The sequence below is a fragment of the Pteropus medius genome, unplaced genomic scaffold, assembly GCF_902729225.1.
Source record: "Pteropus medius unplaced genomic scaffold, Ma_sr-lr_union100, whole genome shotgun sequence".
Lineage (NCBI taxonomy): Eukaryota > Metazoa > Chordata > Mammalia > Chiroptera > Pteropodidae > Pteropus > Pteropus medius.
This window is the reverse complement of record NW_024343733.1, coordinates 7,199,652-7,221,562: the sequence shown is the minus strand read 5'-3', so window position 1 is coordinate 7,221,562 and position 21,911 is coordinate 7,199,652. Positions and strand designations below refer to the sequence as shown.

Here is a 21,911-nt window from a genome sequence, read left to right as displayed (position 1 = left end):
TCCCCACGACTGATTTTACTCTGCATCCTTTCTCTGTTGTAAACTGTAACCATAAGTAGAACCGCTTTCTGTGAGTACTTCTAGAAAACTCCTGAACCTAAGAGCCGCCATGAAGAGCCCCAAAGTCTGCAGTTGGTGTCAGAGTGAGGGTGGTCCTGTGTGGACAGTTCCCTCTAAATGTCAGTTCCCTGCCTGCAGGGATGCGGGAGAAAAGGAGAGACAGGGAGGAGTGAAGTCCTGTGGGGCCATCGGAGGGCTCCTGCTTTTAGTCTGAGTGAGATAGAAGGCTGCTAGAGGCCTTGAGGAGTGACAGATCTGGCTTTTGTTCTAAAAGAGTCAATCTGTGAGGAATAGAGTTACGAAAGAGAAGTCTGCTGCTCAGAGACCACTTTTGGCTACTGCAATAATCTAAGCAAGAGATGAGAGTGGCACAGGCCCTTGGTGCTGGAGGCAAGAGTGGGAGCTGAAGGACTTTCCAAGGGATCGGCCGTGGGCTGTGACAGGAGGAGAGGAGGTGAGGGGAGCTCTGAGGCTTTGGCCTGTGGTGGAAGGAAATGGTGCCTTTTGCCAAGATGGGAAAGACTGTAGGCTTGATTTAGGGCGTGTAGAGTTTGAGGTGTGTTGGAGATGTCCAAAGGAGACTCTGAGTGGGCAGTGGGATGTGTAAGCCTGAAGTTCTAGAGGAAGGGGCCGCGGCTGAGGTGGGAGGTGTCGAGCTACGGGTGGTATGCAAAGCCACGAGCTCAGCGGAGCCGCCTATCACAAGTGTAGGGGAGAGTAAAGGCCCAAAGACTGAGCCTCAGGAGGCTGGAGAAAGATGGCGAAGGGGTGGCTAATGAGGAAGAGAGAGTGGGGCCCTAGAACCAAAGTGAAGAAAGGGTTTAAAGAAAGCACCCACCTGTATTAAATGCTGATTGGACCATCCAGTAAGATGCGACTGAGCCCAGACATGAGATTTGGCGACATGCAGGTAGAGTGGTTGTGAGGGAAACCTGGTAATAAGGGGGAGCCTGGTCCCACTGCTCCTGAGTAATCTTGCTCTAAAGAGTTGCAGGGAGCATGACAATGAAAGGGGGATATGGAGTTGACAGCGTGCCTCATTCTGATGGGACAACCCAGTGAAGATGGGATAGAGAATGCAGCAGAGGACAACCTCATAATTAAAGTGACCCTCCAGCATGCACGGGGTGGGGGGCGGCGGGGAACGGCATGGATTAGTGACATGCGGACCTTGGAGAGAACATGAGCAATGTACTCGTGGGGGGCAGGCAGGGAGGTAAGCTGGTGGAATGCTGGTGGTGGGAGCAGGAGGTATTCTCTCTTGTTGACATGGATGTTTTCAGTAAAATAGGACACAGAGCTAGCGGGTGAAGGAGGCGTGGGATCATCTTCCAGGAAAGTGGGAACATAAATGGATACAAGAGATGGAGCAGGTATAGGGTTGCCAGGGCGACTGAACTACCCTAGAAACTAGTCTCCCCAAGGTAAAGTGTTCCTCCAGCCACAGCACGGTCTCATTTACCGAGGACGGGTATCTGCCAGGCAAGTATGTGGTATGAGAAAGGGGCCAAGAGAGGAGGTGAACACACGAGAGGACAGCCAGCAGCCATCTGGTAGGTGGAGGGGACAGTGTGTTGTGGCTCCTAGCATAGGTGGAGGTGGCTGTGGTCAGGTCACTAACAGGAGGGAGCCAGAGACCACCGTGGTGTCCCAGAGTGGGCTGACACAGTGAGGCTGTGGAGCGTGATGAGGACAGGGACCAAGCAGTGGTGGCAGACTGCAGGCCATGGCTGGTGAGCGCCTCGTGAAATCATGTAGTCATATGCAGGAGGTCGTTAATAAAAATAAAACAAAAGGACAGAATGAAGAATATATCGATTTTTTTTACTATTTTTTATTGCGATAAAATACAGTAACATACAATTTGTCATTTTAATCATTTTTCAGTGTATAATTCAGTGGCACTAAGTATATTCACACTGTTGTGCAACCATCATCATCTATTCCCCAAATTTTTCATTAAACGAAAACTTCATACCCATAAAATGTATGTTTTATTGTTAAAAACATTTGAAAGGCACTGGTCAGTGATCAACAAGGGGGTTTGTATCTGGGGCCATGCAGAGGGCAAGATCTTTGCAGGAGAGAGGCCAGTGAGCTGACAGGCCAGGGCGATGGAAGGATCGTCTATGATTCACATACATACTGCAATCACTTAGATTCTAAGGGAAAGCTGTGTCTCCACAAATAAAGCTGGGAACCATAATGCAAAGAACAATAGTAGTCTGGTGCTAAAATTTTCAAAGAATAAAGGGGTCTGTCTGCAGAAATATAGCAGAAATAATCGAAGTGCCCAACCAACACACAGTTTTGTAGGTCGGCCTATGTTGTTTAATATTGTGCAGCCACTAAAAGTATTTATATTAAAAAACTACAAAAACAAAAAAATGCCCCTTCAAAAAGCAGAATACAAAATTATATAAACTTTGGCTCACATCAAAATTAGGATTTTTTTTTTTCAACAAAGGACTGGCTGAGAAAAGATATTTGCAATAGCAAAACAAAAGCTTAATATTTAAGACAAAGTAATCTTGACAAGTCACAAGAAAAAGGAAACCCAGTTGAAAACTGAAGGAGACCCGAAAGGCTTAACAGGTAACAAAGAGACGTTAACACTTATCTGAAAAACGCATTTTAAAACAATCCAGCTGCTTTCTAAGTAATAGGTACACACCCAAAGGCACACAGAGATCTTTACAGATACACTACGTTGAAAAAAAGATCTAAAGGATGCTAACATGTATTAAAATGTTATATACATTGTGGCTTCAACAGTGTGGGGTTTTAAAAAAATTATTATGTAATCTAAAAACCAATCTATAGAGAAAGGCTGTGGGACCAACGAAATGACATGAGAGGCGTCGGGGGACGAAATGTGGACACCGAGAAAGGGGCGGGCTGCCTGGGGGACTAGGAGCGCTGCCCCTAGGAATGGGCTTTCTGTCAGGTCTTATTTGGGGGTTCCAGAGCAGAGCTAATGGCCAGGTGCAGATACAAAGGTAGAAAAGCTTAGAGAGTTCAGAGAGGGTGGTCGGAGATGGCGAGCCCGCAAGACCCCGTACTCTCGGGACCAGGAGGGTCTGGCCAGGAAAACCGCGGCCCCGCGCATACTGCCTCGGTCTCGGAGCTGAGGACCCAACGTGTCCTCGGCCAATCCAGGCGGGTGACCCACCGGCTTCGGGGACACGGGTTCCATCCACATCACTAGAGAACAAGTCAGGCCGAGAGCCCGAGCCGGGGCCAGCCGGCGCCTGCGCGCTGCGCTCCTCGCGGCGCTCGCCCCGCCCCCGCGGCCCCGCCCCCGCGCCCCTCGGCCTTCACAGGCTGGTGCGAGGCCGCGCTCGGAGGGCCGGCCAATGGGAGCGCGGCGCGCGCCGCGGCACGTGCGCCCAGCCCCACCCCGCCGAGTGCGAGCCGGCCGACCTCCCGGGCTCGGAGCGCGCAGGGCGGGGGCGCGCGGGCGGGGCGGGGCGCGGGGCGGGATGCGGGTGGGGCGCGGGCGTTGCGGCGAGCTGATTGGCTAGCGCCGCGTTCCGAGGCCGTTAACGGCGGCGCGGCGGGGCCGTGGCTCCAAAACAAAGGGCAGGCGGCCCGCGGGGCGGCGGCGGGAGGATGTCTCGCACCCTGCGGTGGCGCCAACGGCCGCAGCGCGTCCCGGGCCGAGCCTGGACCGCCTGAGAGCCGAGCCCGCGCTCACCGAGACCCGGGCCGGATGGGCGCTGCGGGCCGGGGCGCGGACCGCGGAGCGGCCGTGAGTACGGGCGGGCCTCGACACTGTTGCTCGGGCGGCTACTTTGTGGCGACCTAAGGAGCCTGCAGCTGCGGGCGGGGCCCGGAGACACCTGTTGGACGTCCGGGCGGGCGGGCGGGACGCGAGTGGGTCGCACCTGTCGCTGTTTTCCTTCTGATTTGATTATTTGGTTTGTTGATATTTGGTTCACTCCGTTTTGGAGCAGACCACAAAGCCTATTTGCTTCCCCCCACCCTCTTCTTCCCTCTTCCCGGCCACCTTCCCAACCCGTCCATGAGAAATGTGCAGAGAGAATGAACTACATGATAATGGGCTTTTTCCTCTTTTTAAAAAACTCACTATTGGGGAGGGAAATGAGGACAAAAGAGGTCTCCTAGGAATGATTAGAAAAGGGAGAAACGGTTTTCAAGTTGCCCTCACGAAAATCGTGACTAAAATGAATTGTCCTCACCACTTGTGGCACTAGGCTCTATTAAACAGAGCTTGCAAAAGCCTTAGCTTCAGGAACCTGCTAAGTAGGGTCCTCCTCCCCAAGGCCTGCCTCTGGCATATTCGATGTCCAGATTATGTGCTGAGTTCTAGTATGGAAAGAAGGCTGAATTCCGTTTTAGATAGGTAATGGCCTTGAAAGACATTCGTTTTCCCCACCCCCCAAGTTTTTTCTGTTCAGTTGCATTTCTTTTTTCTTCTTTGTATCCAAAATGTAACACCTTAATCTATTGTTTCCTTTGCCAAGAATGTTACTTTTTCCACCAACCAGTCCCTTGCTTTCCTAAACTACCCAAGCCTCAAGACAAGGCTTGTCTCCTCTGGGGAACGTTTCAGGTGCTTCACCTGAGCAAGCTGCCCCTCCCCCATTGTCTGCGCACCCTCTAGCCTCTGCTCCGTTCTAGTGTAATGGACAGGTTTGCTGAGCCCCTGCCCTGTGCCAGGCACTGGGCTTGAGCTCAGTATTATTGTTTCCTAATCTGCACTGGTTCCCCCTACCCCTAGCCTGGGCTCTTGGGCGACAGTAGTGGCATGTCTGAGGAATGCTAATGCTGAGGCTCTGCTGGACCCTCATGCTCCCTCCCCTTGCATCTCACAGGGTAAGAGTGTCTTCCATTTGTGGGAACTCCTCCTCAGAGCTAAGGCCAGAGAAAATTCATGACTTACCACGGCCATGTAGCATAGGGTCTGGCCCTGTATTGGGTGCTTTAAAAAAATTACTAAATGATCTTAATTACTAATATGAGCAGTAGTCTTTCTGCTTTTTAAGTGAACTTCTTATTTTGGAATAACTTTAGATTTATTCCAAAAATTGCAAAGGTGGTACAGACAGTCCCAAATGCTCCACACCCAGTGTTCCCCTGTTGCTGCCATCTTATACTGCCATGGTGCACGTGCCAAAATTAACAACTGACATGTATATTCCTTTAACTAACTTCCAGACATTAAGTCATTCCGTTTTTGTAAAATTCCGTTTACCAAAATTTGTAAAGCTCTTTATGTTGAGAGTAGCGTACCAATAACGTCTGTCTTTGATTCTACCTGTCCTCACCGAGTTCCACGAGGACCCTTTGTCAAGGGACAGGCGTGGTAGTGCAGAGGGCAGGGGTTGCCATGTATTTTTATTGTATTTTTCTCCCTGGAAGACTAATAAAAGGAAAATAATGTAGATTATGAAGTGGCAACAGAAGTCCTCCTGCTTTAAAACCATTTTCTGACACTTGATTCGAGATTCATTTTGTTTTAAATTTTTAGAAAAGGAGTTAGATCTGCTAACCAGCAAAGGTTCTAGGGAGTGGGAATTTTGATGAGATGTCAGCGGAGGTTGGAGAAAGTTCTGAACAGCCAGGTCACTGGAGGGCTAAAGGTTCTGGGGAGGGCATTGTGAGTAGGTTTCGGTAAAGAAGTCAAGAGGATGAGATGTACACGGCCTGCTGGGTGACACTGTGACACAGACAAGGACACTATGAAAGAACTTGTCTACTGCCAAGAGTAAAATGGAAATCCTGGAGCCAACCCACTGTCGTCCATGCCTGGGAGGGGACCCCTGCTCGGGCACCTACCAAGCCTCAGAACCAGGACCTGAATTCCCTCTTGGGTTTGTGCGGTGTTGAGCCGAGCTCGCTAACCCTCCGCCATACTGTACCAATGACATGACCTCTTGTGTGATTCTCCGGGCCGCCTTATGAATTGCACATTACCCCCATTTTACATATAGGGTAACATCTTAGCCACCAAATTCATGGCACAGTTTGAGTTGAGCCTTCTTTCAGCCTCATCCATACCCCCATCCCGGCAGCCTGTTTCTTGCCAAACCTCATGATGCCTCCTCTCTTACCAGCATCAGCGTCAGCACACTGCCCGCAAGCGCTGGCCCCTTTCTGATTCCTCTTGTTTCGGGTTTTTCCTTCCCTTGCCCCAGCACAGGATTTCGAGTACTTGCTTTAGTTAGGGTGTGATTAATAGTTTAAGATACCCAACCTCTTTCCTCCTGTTTCAATCCAGTCTCCTAGGTCTAGTCCCATCCTCCCAACTGGAAAGAAGGGCAGCATTGCATGTTGCATGCGTAGTTCCTGCGTTGACAAGGAAGCAAGCGAACTGCTAGGATGTGTCCCCGGGCTATGCTGGGAAACTTCCTGATGGTAGAAATAAAGAAGAAAGTTTCTTGTAAAAGAAAGTCTCAGTGCAAACTCATTGATCAGTAGTCTAATGGGAGATGCAAAAGCAGGACCTGAGCTCAGGCGGGGAAAAAAAGTTGAGGATGACAGCCTGGAGGGCAGAGGCCAACCTGGCCACTGCGCGATGCAAGAGCCCAGACCCCCTCTGGTTCCCTAGAGAGGCAGGGGCAGTGGAGTCTGCAGAGGGCTGAGGGGACTTTATCTGAGGACAGCTGTGTAGGCGGTAAGACTGAAGGAGTCTTCTTGCTCTACTGGTGGATCCATCAAGGCTGCAGTTCCTGAAATGTGGAGAAAAACTTTTCATCCTGTAATTCAAATAAGATGGAAGTCCGTATGTGCGTGAAGGGAATCTGGCACTGCCAAAGGCGAATTGTCCTCCTGCAGTCACCCTTTGATGTAAATCCTTCCAGGCCTTTCCATGCCTGTGTGTGCATGTATGAGTGTGAATCGTCAGTGCATAGACTTGGTGCCTAAATCAAAAGTTGCAAAAAGAAGCAGACAGTGAAGAGGAAGTCACTTCCCCTGCCCTTCCTGTTCCCAGCCCGAGGTCCCCTCCTTGGAACTATTTCTTATTCATGTTTAGTGTTTGGCCAGTCTCTGGGTTAGACTTGTGGTTTCTAATCTTTTGTTATAGGCAACATTGTAACAATTGTTACCTGGTTTATTTTGCACATGTGCAAGTCAATAGGAGGTAAGCCTGGGATGGGCCTTCTGTCCAGGGGTCCAGGGGTCCAGGGGTATGTGCCTCACAGCACCGATGGGTGCTACCAGATGGCTACATCTTGCCAGTGGTATTATCAACATTCTGAAAATCTTCGCCAACCTGCTGCGTTGTGAGGCAGATATCAGTGTGCTTTTAATTTTCATCAATGAGCAAAGTTCATATCTGTCCACCTGTCTACAGGTGTAGTGGTCCAGGATATAGACTCTCTGGCTTTGAATCCAGCACCTCTGTTTACTTACTGTGCAACCTTGACAGATTGCTTGACCTCTCCAGGCTTCAGTTGCTCTGTCTGCACAGTGGGACTGATAAGAATACCCATTTCTTAGAGCTGCTGTTAATTCCTTTGATTTTCGTAGGGTCAGCTACTTAAAATAGTACTAGCCTTGGCCGTGAGGCTGTTTGGGAGCAGCTGCATTTCCTTTTCCAGGATGGATGTTGTCCCTGCACGTGCCACCCACCCGGGGATCTGCTTTCTCCATGAACTCTGGCCAGACACGGCAGGCCGCATGAGCACGCACTGCATCTTTTTGAGCTGTTTTCTTCCCTTGCTCCCCTGGAGCTCTGTCCATCAGCACACCAGCGACAGGGGGACCCCAGTTCCCTCTGACACTGATGAGCCTGCTTCTTTGTCTGTCTGATGCCTCCCTTCCTCCCCGTGGATGACATGGAGAACTGGAACTCGAGCGTACCTGCCAGGTAGTGTTTACACTGGGAGGAAAAGTAAATGACATGGGGAATAGAGAATGGGGTGTCTCGGGGTATGGTTCCCTGTGGGTGTAAGGACCCGGTGGCGTGGTTTAGAGAGAGGGAAGGGAGCCCTCTGCCCCAGGACAGCCTCTGCTCCATCCTGTAAGTGTCAGAGCTGCCTGGTTGGGGTTTATTTCTCAATGTTTTTGCTTTTAGAAGTGTGGTAACGGCACCATATGGACATGGGCCTGATTCATGTTCTCTTAAAATAATTATATGTGCCTATTTTAGGAGAGGAAACTTCTGGAATCCAGAATATTGTTTTTGCTTTAAAAAATTACCCACACTAATATCTTTTGTGAGGATGGTCCAGGGGTCCAGGGGTCCATGGGTATGTGCCTGACAGCACCGATGGGTGCTACCAGATGGCTACATCTTGCCAGTGGTGTTATCAACTTTCTGAAAATCTTGTAGCTGCCCTCCAAACCCAGAAACACAATGTCCTGTAGTGGACATGGTTCACCTGATACATTGTCTTTCAGTTATTTCAGGATGATTCCTAACTTGCCAACAGGTCTTGTTATAAAAGCCTGTTTGTACACTGGTTACTTGAAAACTGCAACTGTAGCTATCCAGTTTAAAAGCCTCGTTAACACACAACAGGACACACTTCCCAGTGACTGCAAACCCAAGTCTGGCCACTGCTCTGCCAGGACCCCATTCGAGGGATGGCAACAAGGGGTAGAGGTCAGGACTGAGATGACAACACGTGTGAGGGCTGACCGTGAGCACTGAGAATGGACCAGGCTCATAGAGGTGACAGGGCCACTAGCAGGGCCGGCCCAAGGAAAGGAGCCTTCAGGACAGCTGATGGAGGGGTGGTTTAGAGAGAGGGAAGGGAGTCCTCAGGCTCCTCAGGTAGAGGGTGCCTTGGGGCAGGGGCTGTCGGGTGGAGGCCTCAGTGGACTGACAGGCATTCATGGCATTGAGAAGTAAACAGAAAACCCTTGACAAGTTGCTACTTTTAAAGGTATCCCATTCAAAAGTTAAAAATGAGGGCTGGCCCCCATCCTAATTATGAATATAATTATATAATTATGAATATCACTTGTTTAACAGTGTAAATAAAGGCAGGGCACTTTCCATAGTTCTCCATTCTGGTCACTGGGAGCAGTGTTTTTTGCCAGTAAAGGGTTCCTAGAACTCAAGAGACCTGAATAACCAGCCTTTGAGTAATCCGTTTCCTGTCTCTCTGCCCTTCACATTATGCTGTAAAAAGAGTTTCGAGGAAAAGAGAGAAGGGTGAAAACAAGTTTATTAATTTAAGTTTCCTTTCAAGAAAAAGAGAAAAACTCAGGTGAAGGTATTAAAACAGTCAACATGAGTTCAATAAGAAGTGAAGTCAGAACAAGTTCACTCCTCGTTGGTCATGACTGATTAGTGGAGCGAATGTGGTTTTGGATGTGTCACGTGGACAGCGTGGGACACGTGAGCGGGGAGTAGAGACGCATCTGGGAGGACTTTGCCAGCTGGGCTGGTGTAGGTGCTGTCCGAGTTGATGCTCTGTGACCTCCCTGGGACATGTCGGTGAGCTCGTCAAAGATGGAAGGGATGCCAGGGTTCATTCCTAAAGGGTCCAGTGGGTTGAAACAGCAGATAAAATCTGATCAAATATATTGGAGCTAATGTTACATCTTGTCCTTGATTCTAAAGAAACCCAAGGGAAAATTTTAGGATGGGCACATGACATAATGGCAGCTAATGGGGAGAAAAGTTTGTTTTGGGACTCGCTAATTGGGAATATCCAGTATAATCAGGCTTATTCAGAAATACCAGAACACTTGGTTGTGAAGGCCACATGTTGGAGAAGGAAACAGGCTGCGTTTTAGATGTCTGGATGTGGTGGTGTAGACCTAGTGTAGAAATCTCCTCCGCAGTAGTCTTGCTAGCTGGTTTTCACCATTGGGAAGTGTGATAAGCTGTTAATTTTTGTTTATGGTATGAAATAGGATCCAACTTTGCTTTTCCTAGATACACAATTCTCCACCACCATTTGGGAAAAATCTGTTTTTTCCCAGTGAGCCACAGTGCCGCTTTTGCTATATCGGGTGTTCACCTATGCGTAGGTCTGTTTCTGGGCTCTCTGTCATGTCACATTGACCTGTTTTCTGTCCTGAGCCAGTGCCACACCGTCTTGATGCCTCCGGTGGAAAATGACGGGACTTGCTTTCTGGCAGACTCCAGCAGAGAACATGTGCACACCTTGCTCTTCTCCAGTTTTGGGCTTTTGACATGATGGGGTTCAGGACACACTACCACAACATGTTCACTGGCGTATTGAATATCTTAAGCTGATGGAGTTTGAGAAAACGGCAGAAGCGGGAAGGTTGCTCTGACCTCTCTGCCTTGCCCTTGTACCCTGAAGCAGGCCATAAAGCTCATGTGAAAGGTGCTCTCCCTCTACTAGGAGGCGTGAAGACGTTTTTACCTCCAGAGACAGGGAATTTGGGGCCAAGAAACCTGTACACCCAGACCTTGTTAAACCCTTATCTTTTTAGTGACCTCCTCACCATGGAATATACCCCTAGTCCAAACCTCTCTGCCTTGTCAGTTCTTCACAAATTGATTGACGCTTTGTCTAAAAGGTATAAAAGGTTCCTGCTCTGGTCACTTCTTTGAATCTTCATTCTCTCGTGAAGGCTACCATGTTAAAAACTCTCCTGTTAATCTGTCTTTGTCAGTTTAACTTTTAGACCCAGCCAAAGACCCTAAGAGGATTAAGGAAAGCTTTTTCCTCCCTACAGATACTTCTAGGATAAGTTTTAGAACCGAGTCTCTCTGGCTCTCTGGCTTGCACGCACACGCACCAACACACCTTCCTGAATTTTAATTTGAATTGTATTTAATTTAAAGGTAACTTTGGGGAGGATTCATGTATTTATCGTGTCTTCCAGTCCCAATCATTTATTTCTCCATTTATGTAGATTTTCTGTAATACCCCTCAGATTTTTATAATATTCTCTGTAAAAGCATTTCATGTCATTGAATTTATTCTTAAATACATTGTATTGTTACACTGTTGTATATTTTCCCTTCTAATATTTCTGTCTTATTTTTTTCTCACCTTACTGAGCCGGCTGGGGCTTGTGGTAGTGTTGGATAAAAGCAATGGTGTAGAGCAGCCGTCCCCAACCTTTTTGGCATCAGGGACCGGTGCTCCTTTGAGAATCTGATGCCTGATGATCTGAGGTGGAGCTGAGGCGGTGATGCTAGCGCTGGGGAGCGGCTTCAAATACAGACAAGGCTTTGCCGGCCTGCCACTCCACTCACCTCCTGCTGTGCAGGTTCCTAACAGGTCTGTGGCCCAGGGTTGGAGACCCCTGGTGTAGAGAGGACATCCTGGTTTTATTCCTGATCTCAAAAAGAATGTTTCCTTAAGTGTTACCATTAAGCGTGATGTTTGCTGTGGGCTTTTTAGTGGATGTCTCTGAACAGATAAGAAAATTCACTTATATTCTTAGTCTGCATAGAACGTTTTTTAATTTGCGCATGGATGTTACATTTTGTCATGCTTTTTCTGCATCTATTGAGATAAACAGATTAAGAGAACAATAGATGGTAAATTTATTAACTATATTTTCTAATATTAAATCATCTTATATTCCTGTGATAACATCAACTTAATTGTATTATCCTTTTAAAATGATATTAGATTCTGTTTGGTAGTATTATTTAGGATGTTTGCATCTCGGTTCCTAAGAAGAAAATTATAAAGAGTTTTTCATTCTTGTCTTGCTCCAATCGAGGTGTGGTATCAGATTAAGCTGGCTGCATTGGATGGTTGGAGAGTGCTCCTTCTTTTTCTTTTCTGGAAGAGTTTGTGTCATATTGGAATTATTCCTTCCTTGATGTTTAGTAGAATTTACCAGTGATGCTCTCTGGGCCTTTCGGTTTGTTTAAGTTTTGTGTGTGTGTATATTTGGGGAGGAAACGTTTTCCTAGTGATTCCATTTCTTGTTAATAAGATTATTCAAGTTTTCTGTTTCTTCTTGAGTCAGTTTTGAAAAGTTATACTTTTTTCTAGGAAATTATCTGTGGGGTTTCCATTTTGAAATACATCAACTTAAATTGATCACAGTATCCTCTTATCCATGACTCTTATCCAAAAAGGGTGATATCCCAATTTCATTTCTGACAGCTATTTCTGCCCTGATCAGTCTTACTAGAGGTTTGTCAATTTTATTCATCTTTTGCATGAACAAACTTTTGGCTTTGTTAGGCCTCTCTAGTGTATTCATGCTTTTCTTTTCTGTTTCATTATATTTTTCCTATTTATTCCTTTCTTATATTTTATTTGGGTTGTTTTTCTGTTACCTTTCTAACTTCTTTTTTCCCCCAGCTTTATTGAAGTATATAGACAGTTAGTTGCTTAATTTACATTGTACAATCCAATGAGTTTTTTTTTTTTAATTATGGTTGGCACACAGTAATATATTGGTTTCAGTTGTACAGCATAACGATTAGAGATCTGTATAACTCACAAAAAGGTCACGCCACTAAACGTAGTACCCTTTTTCCCCCTTACGTGTTTTTTACAGCATTGTTCACTATTTTTCTTAAGCTACACTTTATGTCTCCATGACTAGTTTGTATCTGTCCTTTTGTACTTGTTAATCCCTTTGCCCTTTTTCACAAAAAAACTATGGTTAGATGCCACAAAGTAGGTGGCAGTGTCCTAACCGTGTGTGTGTCATCAGGCCTGAGGGCCTCTTCCATCCCTGTCTCTCCTTTTATACAACACTCTCACTTCTTAGAGATGAGTATTTAGTTCCTTAATTCCACCTGTCTTATTTCCTAATATACATCCTTTAAGATTATACATTTCCCTGTAAGTACTGGTAAGTAGTTATTTTATTATTTTATTAGATCTTTAACTTCTAGTCCTGTCCACCCGCCGCCCCGCCATGCTTCAAAATAAATGCATCCTAAACACATCTTCTTGATGTATTTCATTCTCTCTGCAACTCACTGTATATCTTGATTCATTGACAGGTTGTGACATTTTTCTCCTGTCCCAGCTGTGTGGACAGTGCCACACGCCCTCTGAACAACAACGGCTCTTGCGTGTATATTCCAGTGTTTCTTCTGTCAGAGAGCCCAGCAGAGCCCCAGTTCTTCCAGTGCCAGCCCTGAGCTGAGCGAGGAGTGCCCAGCAGAGATGGTGAAGATGACAAAATCCAAAACTTTCCAAGCTTATTTGCCAAACTGCCACCGAACATACAGCTGTGTCCATTGCAGAGCCCACCTGGCCAATCATGATGAGCTGATCTCCAAGGCAAGTGATTTGTGTCTAGCAATGAACAAGACACCCTTGACAATGATTATCATACCTAATTAGTAGATGAATACTGAACCATCACATGGCTTCCTGGTTTTGCTGTGTCGTAAAAGTCTAGAGCCTCCGGGCAGCGTTGATGAAAGTTTGTGCATGATCAGGTGTGGCTACACCACGATTTTAGTCATGATCTCGACCCATGGGTGAGTTTGGAGGGCTGGGCAACTGAGACTCCCAGAGATCACGAAAAGCAAGATGAATCAGTTATTTGTCAGAGCAGTAAAATTAGTGTGAAACCAGAGACACTGAAGGAACAAAGGAAGTCCAGAAAATCTGTGGAAATAGTTTAATAATAAAGGAATTAAGAACTTTTTAAAACTCAGAATGGTTAAGAGGAAAAGAGGCTATCTTAGGGGACATGGGGTGTTTCAGGAAAATGCCCAGGAGGGAAGCTGCGGGCACTCTGCAGGATTGGGAACGGTCTGGTACATGTGAAAAGAACAGCCTGATTCTTCCTTATTAAGTTGAACTCTGTTAGTGGTATGAAATGTTTATAATCAACCACTGTGAACATTTAGAACAATCCAAACAGTGGATAAGTGAATGATCCCTCGGGGAACAGTGACAGCCCTCTCGCACCCATCCTCACAGGTCTTGACCCTCCCCCATCCTCGCAGGTCTGCCTTCCTGGGCTACATGAACCCTGTTTTCCTCCTAAAGCAAAGTCCGTCAGGAAGTTGTGCCTTTCAGGAATCTTTGCTTAGTCTTCTTGTTTCATTCAATTAGAACATTTATCTAATTGTCTTTTGATTAGGTAATAACGAGAGGTTTTCTCGTTTCTGTTCATCATCTAAAATAAAAACTGTTAAACAAGGCAGAGTTTCTCTTCTCTCATTGCTTCTGTGGCTCGTTTATCCATTCAGAAGTTTCAGGTCAGAAGTAGGAGTACCTCGGGCACCTGGTTTCCTGGTTGCTTTCCAGGGCAGAGCCACTCTGGGGCCTCCACATCGGGGCTTTGCGGCTTAGCGACCTTGCCGAGCCTGTGACACCTGAGCAGGTGTCAGAGTCAGGCACCATTATGGCTGGTGGATCCATCATGAGGTGAGCCAAAAGGAGTTTGAGCTGCTTCTTTCAAAGAACCCTAAAGCCATTAAGCTGTTTTTAAAATCACATCAAGAGCAGAGGCCTGCTAGGCGGAAACAGCCATGACATCGAATGAGCATTTCAGGATGAAAAGGTGCTGAGAACCTAACCTCTCCTGGCACACAGGCTGCCAAAAGGTGTTAGACGTGTGTTTCGGCTGGTGATAAACTGCTCTCTCACCCTTATATTGTTCTGCCATAATACTTATCACATAGACGAGAACCCAGTACTGTCCTGATCGGTTCACCAGCCTCTGGGTCCATCTTTGCAACAAGCTGTCCCCTAGCCCAGGAGTCCCCAACCCCTGGTCTGTGGCCTGTTAGGAACTGGGCTGCACAGCAGTAGGTGAGAGGCAGAGTTGAGCGAGCAAAACTTCATCTGTATTTGCAGCCACTCCCTAGCACTAGCATCACCACCTCACCTCCACCTCAAATCATCAGGCATTAGATTCTCATAGGAGCACTGGTCCCTGGTGCCAAAAAGGTTGGGAACCACTGCTCTAGCCCAAGGGGGCCTTTTTGGTCTAGGTAGGTCTAGTTGTTAGAAGGCTCTGTCTAGTTTGCAAACTGTCTGCAGGCCACATCTGGCACACCACCTGTTTTTGTAAAGTGTTATGTATCACCACAACGGAGTACTTGGCAACAGTGGCTGTATGGCCCCCAAAACCTAAAATAGTTATCACCTGACCTTTATAGAAGTTTGCAGAGCCCTGCTGAAGTCATACTGTGGCTTGAATCTGAACCACAGATCTAATCACATATTTATCCAAACTTTGTGTAAAAAATAAGGACTTGAAGAATAGGCGAGAATTAGGAAAATCATTCTAGAAAATTGAAGGCTGATAGGGATATTTGAAAAGTCCATTAAGATGATTCTTTGTTAAATGGGACAAAATAATATTCCTTATTCTAGGAAGCTATGTAAGGGAAGACCCCTTTTTAAGTCTGAAAATTGTATATTTAAATCAAAACACTGCTAGTCTCAGGCTAGGTTTCCTGCAATAACAAAGAGCCCCAAATCTCAGTGGCTTAAAACAAAAGTTTATTTCTTGCTCAGGTGAAATGTCCATCATGGGTTGGTTGGGGCTCTGTTTTCTTTAATTATAGAAGAAACTTGCTTATAATTACACATTAAAGTGATGAGAATGTATAAAGTAAAAAATGAGAATTTTTTTTCCTCCTTCTTTATCCCAACTCCATTCCTTAGAGTTATCACTTAGTAGTTTGGTGTATATGTTGTCTGTTTTCTTGTTTTGTTTTTTGTGTGTGTTGTTTTTTTGCTCATAGGAACACATTTTCACTTTAAATAAGGGGCTCACAAGGCATGTCATTTTACAGCTAGCTTTTTGTCACTTAACAGTATTCTATTACTTTTTTTCCACGCCCACTCACAACAATCTGTTTCCGTCCCCCTTTTAATGTCTACGCGAGTCCCGGATGTGAACACTCTTCTTTGCTTGCTTGTTGGTGGTATCTGTCACCCATTTTTTGGGGGGGATTACAAACACCTTATGGTAACCATTTTTGTCACATTTCCTCATGTACTCCAGCCGATTCACTCTTTATAGTCAATTCTTAGAAGTAAAAATGCAGGGCCATTCAGTATGTGCCTTTTACTTTTTGATAGTCAACTCGTATGCCAGTCAACATTCTTCACAGTCTTTTGAATTTGTGATAAGCAAAGAAACCAAAAGAAGTGTTCTTGATACGGTTTGCATTTCATTGATTAGTTTTGCGATCTGTCTGTTCTGTTTGGTCATTTGAGCCTGGCACTAGGGCAGAGGAGCCTCCAGCTGGTGTTCCCGCTTGCTCCCTGAGAGTACAGGTTGTGGGAGCTAAGTCCCGGGACTGACCTGATACTATGAGGGAGGTACAAATACCCTCATCTGCCTCCTTGGTCGTCTTAGAACACATGAATATGCTCCAAGCTATTTCTCAGCTTGTAACATTTTCCTGAGATGAGCTGTCACTGGAACGTACTTTCCTTTAAGTAAGGAGCCATCTTGTGCTGTGAACTTTATTTTTTTAATGTCAGTGGAAAAACCTGGAAATGTCCCTTTGCCCTTAATATTTCACAGGCGTGTATCACGCCCTGGTGGAGTGAACGACAGCATCCGGGCAGCCCTCTGGGGCTCTAGAAGTGTCCTGACCCCCCGGGCTCTCCTGTCGGGACCATACTTGTCCTGCTTGGGGCCCTGAGTGCAAGCCTCTCGTGCTCTGCAAGGCGGCCCTTCGATTCACGTTGCGGTTCGTGGCCTGAAACACAGCTTCTCCACTTTGATTCCAAAGTGCCACACTCACTGTCACTTTTTGTCTTATCACAACGAATCTTTTAAAACTTTATTCTTTTTTGCAGTCCTTTCAGGGAAGTCAGGGACGCGCCTACCTCTTCAATTCTGTGTGAGTATCGCTGCATCAGCCTTGCAGACCTGCCATGTTCGCTGTCATCACATTTATTGTATCACATCCATTTAACTCCTCAAAGCTGGAATACATAGCACTCACCAGTGGTCTAGAATGACCCAGTGCCTCTTACATGATCTTAAAGAATTTTCTCTCTAGTCTGAGTTTCGGGAAAGCGTAATGTTCTTAACCAAGGAATTAGCCCCCGCGCACAGGCTGTGCTTTGTTTCCCATTTGTGGTGGGTTTTCAGTTTTGCTTCAGAACTGTAGTCACCTCCCCACAGCCTGTCCCGTCCTGGAGAAATAAAAAGTTTTCTCTCCTAAGAGGTGGTGGTAGGTAGGGGTTTGGGGAGGTGGGGAGTTAAGCCGCAGCACTGCTGCATCTCCGGTACCCAAAGGTGGGGACCAGGGTAGGAGCTGGGTACCCCTTCCAGGTGGGGGTGGGAATGCCCCGCTGAGGGAGGGCATCTCCAGCATCTCCTGCCTCCTTCCCTTCAGGGTGAATGTAGGCTGTGGCCCCGCGGAAGAGAGAGTCCTTCTCACTGGCCTACACGCTGTCGCAGACATCTATTGTGAAAACTGCAAAACCACGCTCGGGTGGAAATATGTGAGTGACCACCTTGTTCTGACATCAGAGAATGTGGATTTACTGTAATAAATAAAACATTTACAAATGGAAACAAAATTTGCAAAGGAGTAAGACCTTCTCCTGGACGAGTAATCCTATCAGACTTGTTTACAAAGAATACGTTTTAAATAGAATTTCTTTCAAGCCGGTTAAAGATGTATGGGTGCACAGCCCTACTCCACGGACCCTGCTCCCTCTGAGGGTCCCATGGAACAAGGGGAAGGAGGCTGTTCTCTCCTGTCTGGGGGACAATCACTGCCTGGCCAGGTCCCAGGGTGGCTGGTGACATTAATTTGCAGTAGAGGTCACAGCAGACCATCTGCAGGGCTTGTCGCCTCATAGGCCCCGGATGCCCTCCGCCCGGGGACTGTCACTCCTAGTTCCTTCTTCCTCCCTGCACCTGAGCTGACTGTTGCCATCCTACCCCATCTGCAGCCTTCGCCACTGTGGCTCTTTCCCCATCCCACCCCGAGCGTGCTACAGATGCAGGCCGGGCCCCGCTGCCCTCACCAAGGCCTGGCCCTCCCCTGCTTGCTGAGCATCGGTGGTGAGAGGTCCCCTCCTCCTCGACACTCTGCTTATTCTTCTTCCCACCTCTCTGCTGACCGTCCTCTGATATCAGCCTGTTTTGACGTCCTGTCTGTTGACTGCTCCCAAACTTGTCCCTCTACCCCAGCTTCTGTCCTGTATACCTAGAGCCTCTGGCCATCTCATGCATACCCCCCGGCTCAGCATGCGAGGTCCATCTAGAGCGGCACCTCCTGGAAGTTGTCTTCCACAGCCATTCTGGTTTTCTTCGTCAAGGCCACCTGCTCTCCCTCCTTCTGGAATTCCTGATTGTTGCTGGTATCCCATATCCCCATCAGATACGAGGGGATACAGTCTCCAGCACGGAGATGGGCTCAGCGAGGCCTGCATGCTCCCCTAGCCGTTACACCTGCTCGCCTGTTCCATTCCACCCCTGGCTGCCCCCCGACAAAGGGCCTTCTCTCCCACCAGTGTCTGCTCGGCGCTGTCCCTTCCACTCTCCTTTTACTTGGAGTCCCCGGAAGGAGCATCTTGCTCCTCTTCCTACCTCCCAAATTGCCCTGCACATGATAAGTGCCCAGGAACAAATCTGAATTCATATTGCCCTACAAGTTTGGCCGTAACTTGATGACAGTATATAGTAGGCCTGCGCTGCCCTCGATGAGCTCATTATCTGAAACAGACTCCTCCCAGCCACCAGCCTGGCACAGGGAATATCTGGGGAGCCATACTATAGACTTTTCTCTGCTTAGAGTATAATGTAGCTGAAAAATGAAAGTCTGTCCTGAAACCTCTTCTCTCTCTTTTTTTTAAAGGAACATGCCTTTGAGAGCAGTCAGAAATATAAGGAAGGAAAATTTATTATTGAGCTTGCCCACATGATCAAAGACAATGGTTGGGAGTAAAGTGAAGACTTTCTGTTCTCTTTTGAATACTGTTTTATGAGACTGTAATGTAATGGAAACATAGGAGCATCCTGGATGACAATATTTCTTGAACCTTGCAGGCCGGCCTCTCCTTGCTGTTCCTGTGGGTAAGGCTCCATCCGGTCTATATCCTCTTCACGTATGTGGTCATTTCTGAAATGTTTCGATGACCTTTTCCTAACGTCTCAAGTTCTAGAGAAAGAATTAACCAACTGATGACTTATCCGTCTAGTTAATACCTTCTTTAACCTCTGCCTTTAAGATAAAGTTGGGCTATGCTCTTTCATCTTTCATGTTTGATGGAAACCAAACCGAATCTCTACAGACCGCAGGGACAGGGTCTCCTTAGAGAACAGCTTCACCCCTGTTGTTTAGAGTGAAGGTATTGTAGCCTACTTTTTACTTAATTTGCAAAATTACAAATTGATTATTCCTCTTGCAAATGAGCTGTTAAGTCATAGTGCTCATTTTGCTTCTTGATAAGCAATCAACAACAAATCTATACACCAAGGGTGTTTTTTTAGTCATGTTCAAAAACAGAGGACACCACTGATAATATTTTAGATAAGCTGTAAATAAAGAAAATGTGTCTAATGGATCATCTTGCTCATTTAAGATAATATCTTCCTTAGCTAGAAAGCGAACTAGCCATTAGCAAGGACTGTTCCAGCGGCCTGAGGGCACCTGTGCAGAAGCCACAGTCCCTGTCCCAGGGCCTGGAGGTGGGGCTTCTGTGTTGGTCAGTCGCTGAGTCGCTGGACCATGGAGCAATAGTTTAACACACTGGACCGAGTAAATCGGATTTCCTTTTCTACTCTGATGTACTTGAAGAAAATAATTATTTTTACATACAAAAGATGCCAAGACTAACAGGATTAACTTCTAAACTTGAGATTTGCTAGATTGTTTTAATGTTTTCAGAAAAGGTTAAAGTTGCAAGACAGGTTTCCACTTTGTAAATGAGATGTTTGGTTTACTGAACGGGTCACCCTGTCCCGCCTGGTTCTGTCCCATGGGCTGACACAGAAGGGACCTGGACAGTCTCCTAAGTCTTGAGTTTCTACCACGTATTTTAAGTTCCAATCCACCTGTGCTTCTGCAGAGAGTAGGCACTACGCAGGGATTTTGGCCAATTTGCAGAGAATGGAGGCCAAAAAACATTCCCAAAGAAGTTTTGGTGTTTACTGTTCCAACCCGACTCCAGCCAGTGGGCCTGGCCTACTACGCCAGACATCTGGAGAGGCCTTCGCTCTGGTCACCATGGCATGAGTCTCATGGGACCCCTGCATCTACGGGCAAGAAAAGGGCCCGGGGGAGGCAGGGAGAGAGCAGTGTACCTAGATGTTTCTCAGCCTGTGGGATGGCCCTGAGACTGCCTTTAGACAGGGTTAGTCCGGTGGCAACAAGCGTGAACTGGCTGGGGACACCTCCAGCCTCTGCTAAGCCTAGAACCCGTGGCCCGTGCAGGCACTGGGCCCCCTGCTACTCACCTAGAGCTCCCTCCTGGTATTGTCTCTGCCTGACTCAGACCCTCGGAGTGTGGGAAACGTCACAGCCATGGGCACTGGGACACCAGGGCGTGTTAGCGCACGGAGGAGCCCTGATGCTCACCTCGACTATAGCGGGGAGAGCTTCGTAAGCTGTGGGTGCTCTGGCCAGCTGCTGCTTCCCTGAGCTGATGTCCCCGCAGATCTAGGCTGTCCCAGCACATCCCCGTGTGTCTAAGTCAGTGTTCGGCTGCGCAGCCTTCAAGCCTCCGGGACAGAGTCACTCACACGGTGCTCTCACTGCCGTGGTCCGAAATCTGAAGACGCTTCCCTCGCACGCTGGCACGTGAAACAGTCAATGTCTGCGGCTCGGTCCTTAGTGCAAACGTGGAAGGGACTGAAAGACACCTTCCGTGAGAAGTGAGTACAAATTGAAAACTTGGCCTAAACTGACATTTCCCTTCTCATCTCGATCCCTCTACAAACCGCAGTACTGCATCTGGAGGCAAGGACCAGGGAAACGGGGGGCCATGTGACGGACTGCGGGGCTGAGGACAGTGGCTCTTGAGCCTCTCCATAAGGTCTTTACTTAAATCGAAGAATCTAAAGTTATTCTGACCGATTTTTGTATATACTAAACTTATATTTAAAGCTTTTATATGTTCTGGGCAAGTTTACTGCTCCTTCAATTTGAGCACTTTGGTTTTTGTATCGTCTTTTGTGATGGCCTTGAAAATTTTTTCCTCGTGGTCCTATGACTTATTTGTATTTTTTTGTAATTGATGCCAACACTCTTACTACTTTTTTGTTGGTCTTTTGCAAAATCCAAGCTCCTTTTGAAACCAAATGAACTGACCGTGAGCTGGCTTCAGGGAAGGACGTCAACAAGACCATGATGTGCTGGTAAAGTGCTAGAATGTTCCACCCTCTTAAATTCCTAAACAGTAAATAACATCCCCTGACTTTTATTTAAATTATTTAAAGTATCTTTTCCTTGAGAGAAGCGAGAGGTAATGCCAGGATTATAAATGCATTTAATTTTAAACGACACCATGTCCTCTGGCATAATACATTTGCTTTAGAAATGCGGTTTAGTTTTGTTGCCATTTTATATATACATATATATATATGTATAGTATTTTTATACCTTAACACTTTTTCTTGATGGCATCTGTCAGATATTAGCAAGGATCAGAAATGGAAATTTTTCAAAAGTCCTTTAATTTACCCAGTGACCTCACCAGGTACTTACAAAATCCAAGTGGTTTTACTATCTGGAAAACTGTGACTTAAGCTACAAACAACCTATGGAAATGTAAACCCTCATTGTCAAAGGCTCTGGACCAGCCTGTCCTCCCGCAGCTCCGTTGGGGCTGCATCCTGGGCCAGCCTATAGTTTCGCCCCGTGGAGCAGGACCGCCAAGCCCGAGCGCACAAGCCTCTCTCGGCCTCCCTGTGTCCAGCCCTTGGTCATCTTGTGTCTGTGTGAGGTTTAAAAATAAAGCTTCCATGTCTGATGTCTCTTTTTTCAGTAGCACACCTGTCTCGAGCACTCTGCCCTGACGCTGAGGGGT

At 46.9% G+C, this 21,911-nt stretch overlaps 2 protein-coding genes and 1 pseudogene across 4 annotated transcripts in view; 1 reads left to right on the top strand and 2 right to left on the bottom strand.

Moving 5' to 3' along the window:
• Positions 1 to 3,621: 3,621 nt before the first annotated feature.
• YPEL1 (yippee like 1) lies at positions 3,622 to 21,854 on the top strand. Of its 2 annotated transcripts, XM_039868442.1 has the most exons (6): positions 3,622 to 3,811; positions 7,629 to 7,897; positions 12,941 to 13,223; positions 16,722 to 16,765; positions 17,267 to 17,375; positions 18,740 to 21,854. In XM_039868442.1, the coding sequence occupies exons 3-6, from the start codon at positions 13,107 to 13,109 to the stop codon at positions 18,827 to 18,829; spliced, it is 360 nt and encodes a 119-aa protein (XP_039724376.1). In that variant the 5' UTR covers positions 3,622 to 3,811; positions 7,629 to 7,897; positions 12,941 to 13,106; the 3' UTR covers positions 18,830 to 21,854. The 2 variants fall into 2 exon arrangements, with proteins under 2 accessions (XP_039724376.1, XP_039724375.1); XM_039868441.1 differs by lacking the exon at positions 7,629 to 7,897.
• LOC120606891 (uncharacterized) lies at positions 12,583 to 12,689 on the bottom strand (annotated as a pseudogene).
• Positions 18,767 to 21,911, bottom strand: part of PPIL2 (peptidylprolyl isomerase like 2) — a 30,223-nt gene continuing 27,078 nt past the window's right edge. The window contains exons 21-22 of one of the 2 annotated variants that reach the window (XR_005654005.1): positions 20,462 to 20,734; positions 18,767 to 19,042 (exon numbers count right to left, since the gene is read on the bottom strand). The gene's annotated coding sequence lies outside the window, so the exon portion shown is untranslated. Of the gene's footprint in view, positions 20,735 to 21,911 lie in introns of both variants that reach the window. The other variant, XM_039868432.1, reaches the window with a different exon arrangement.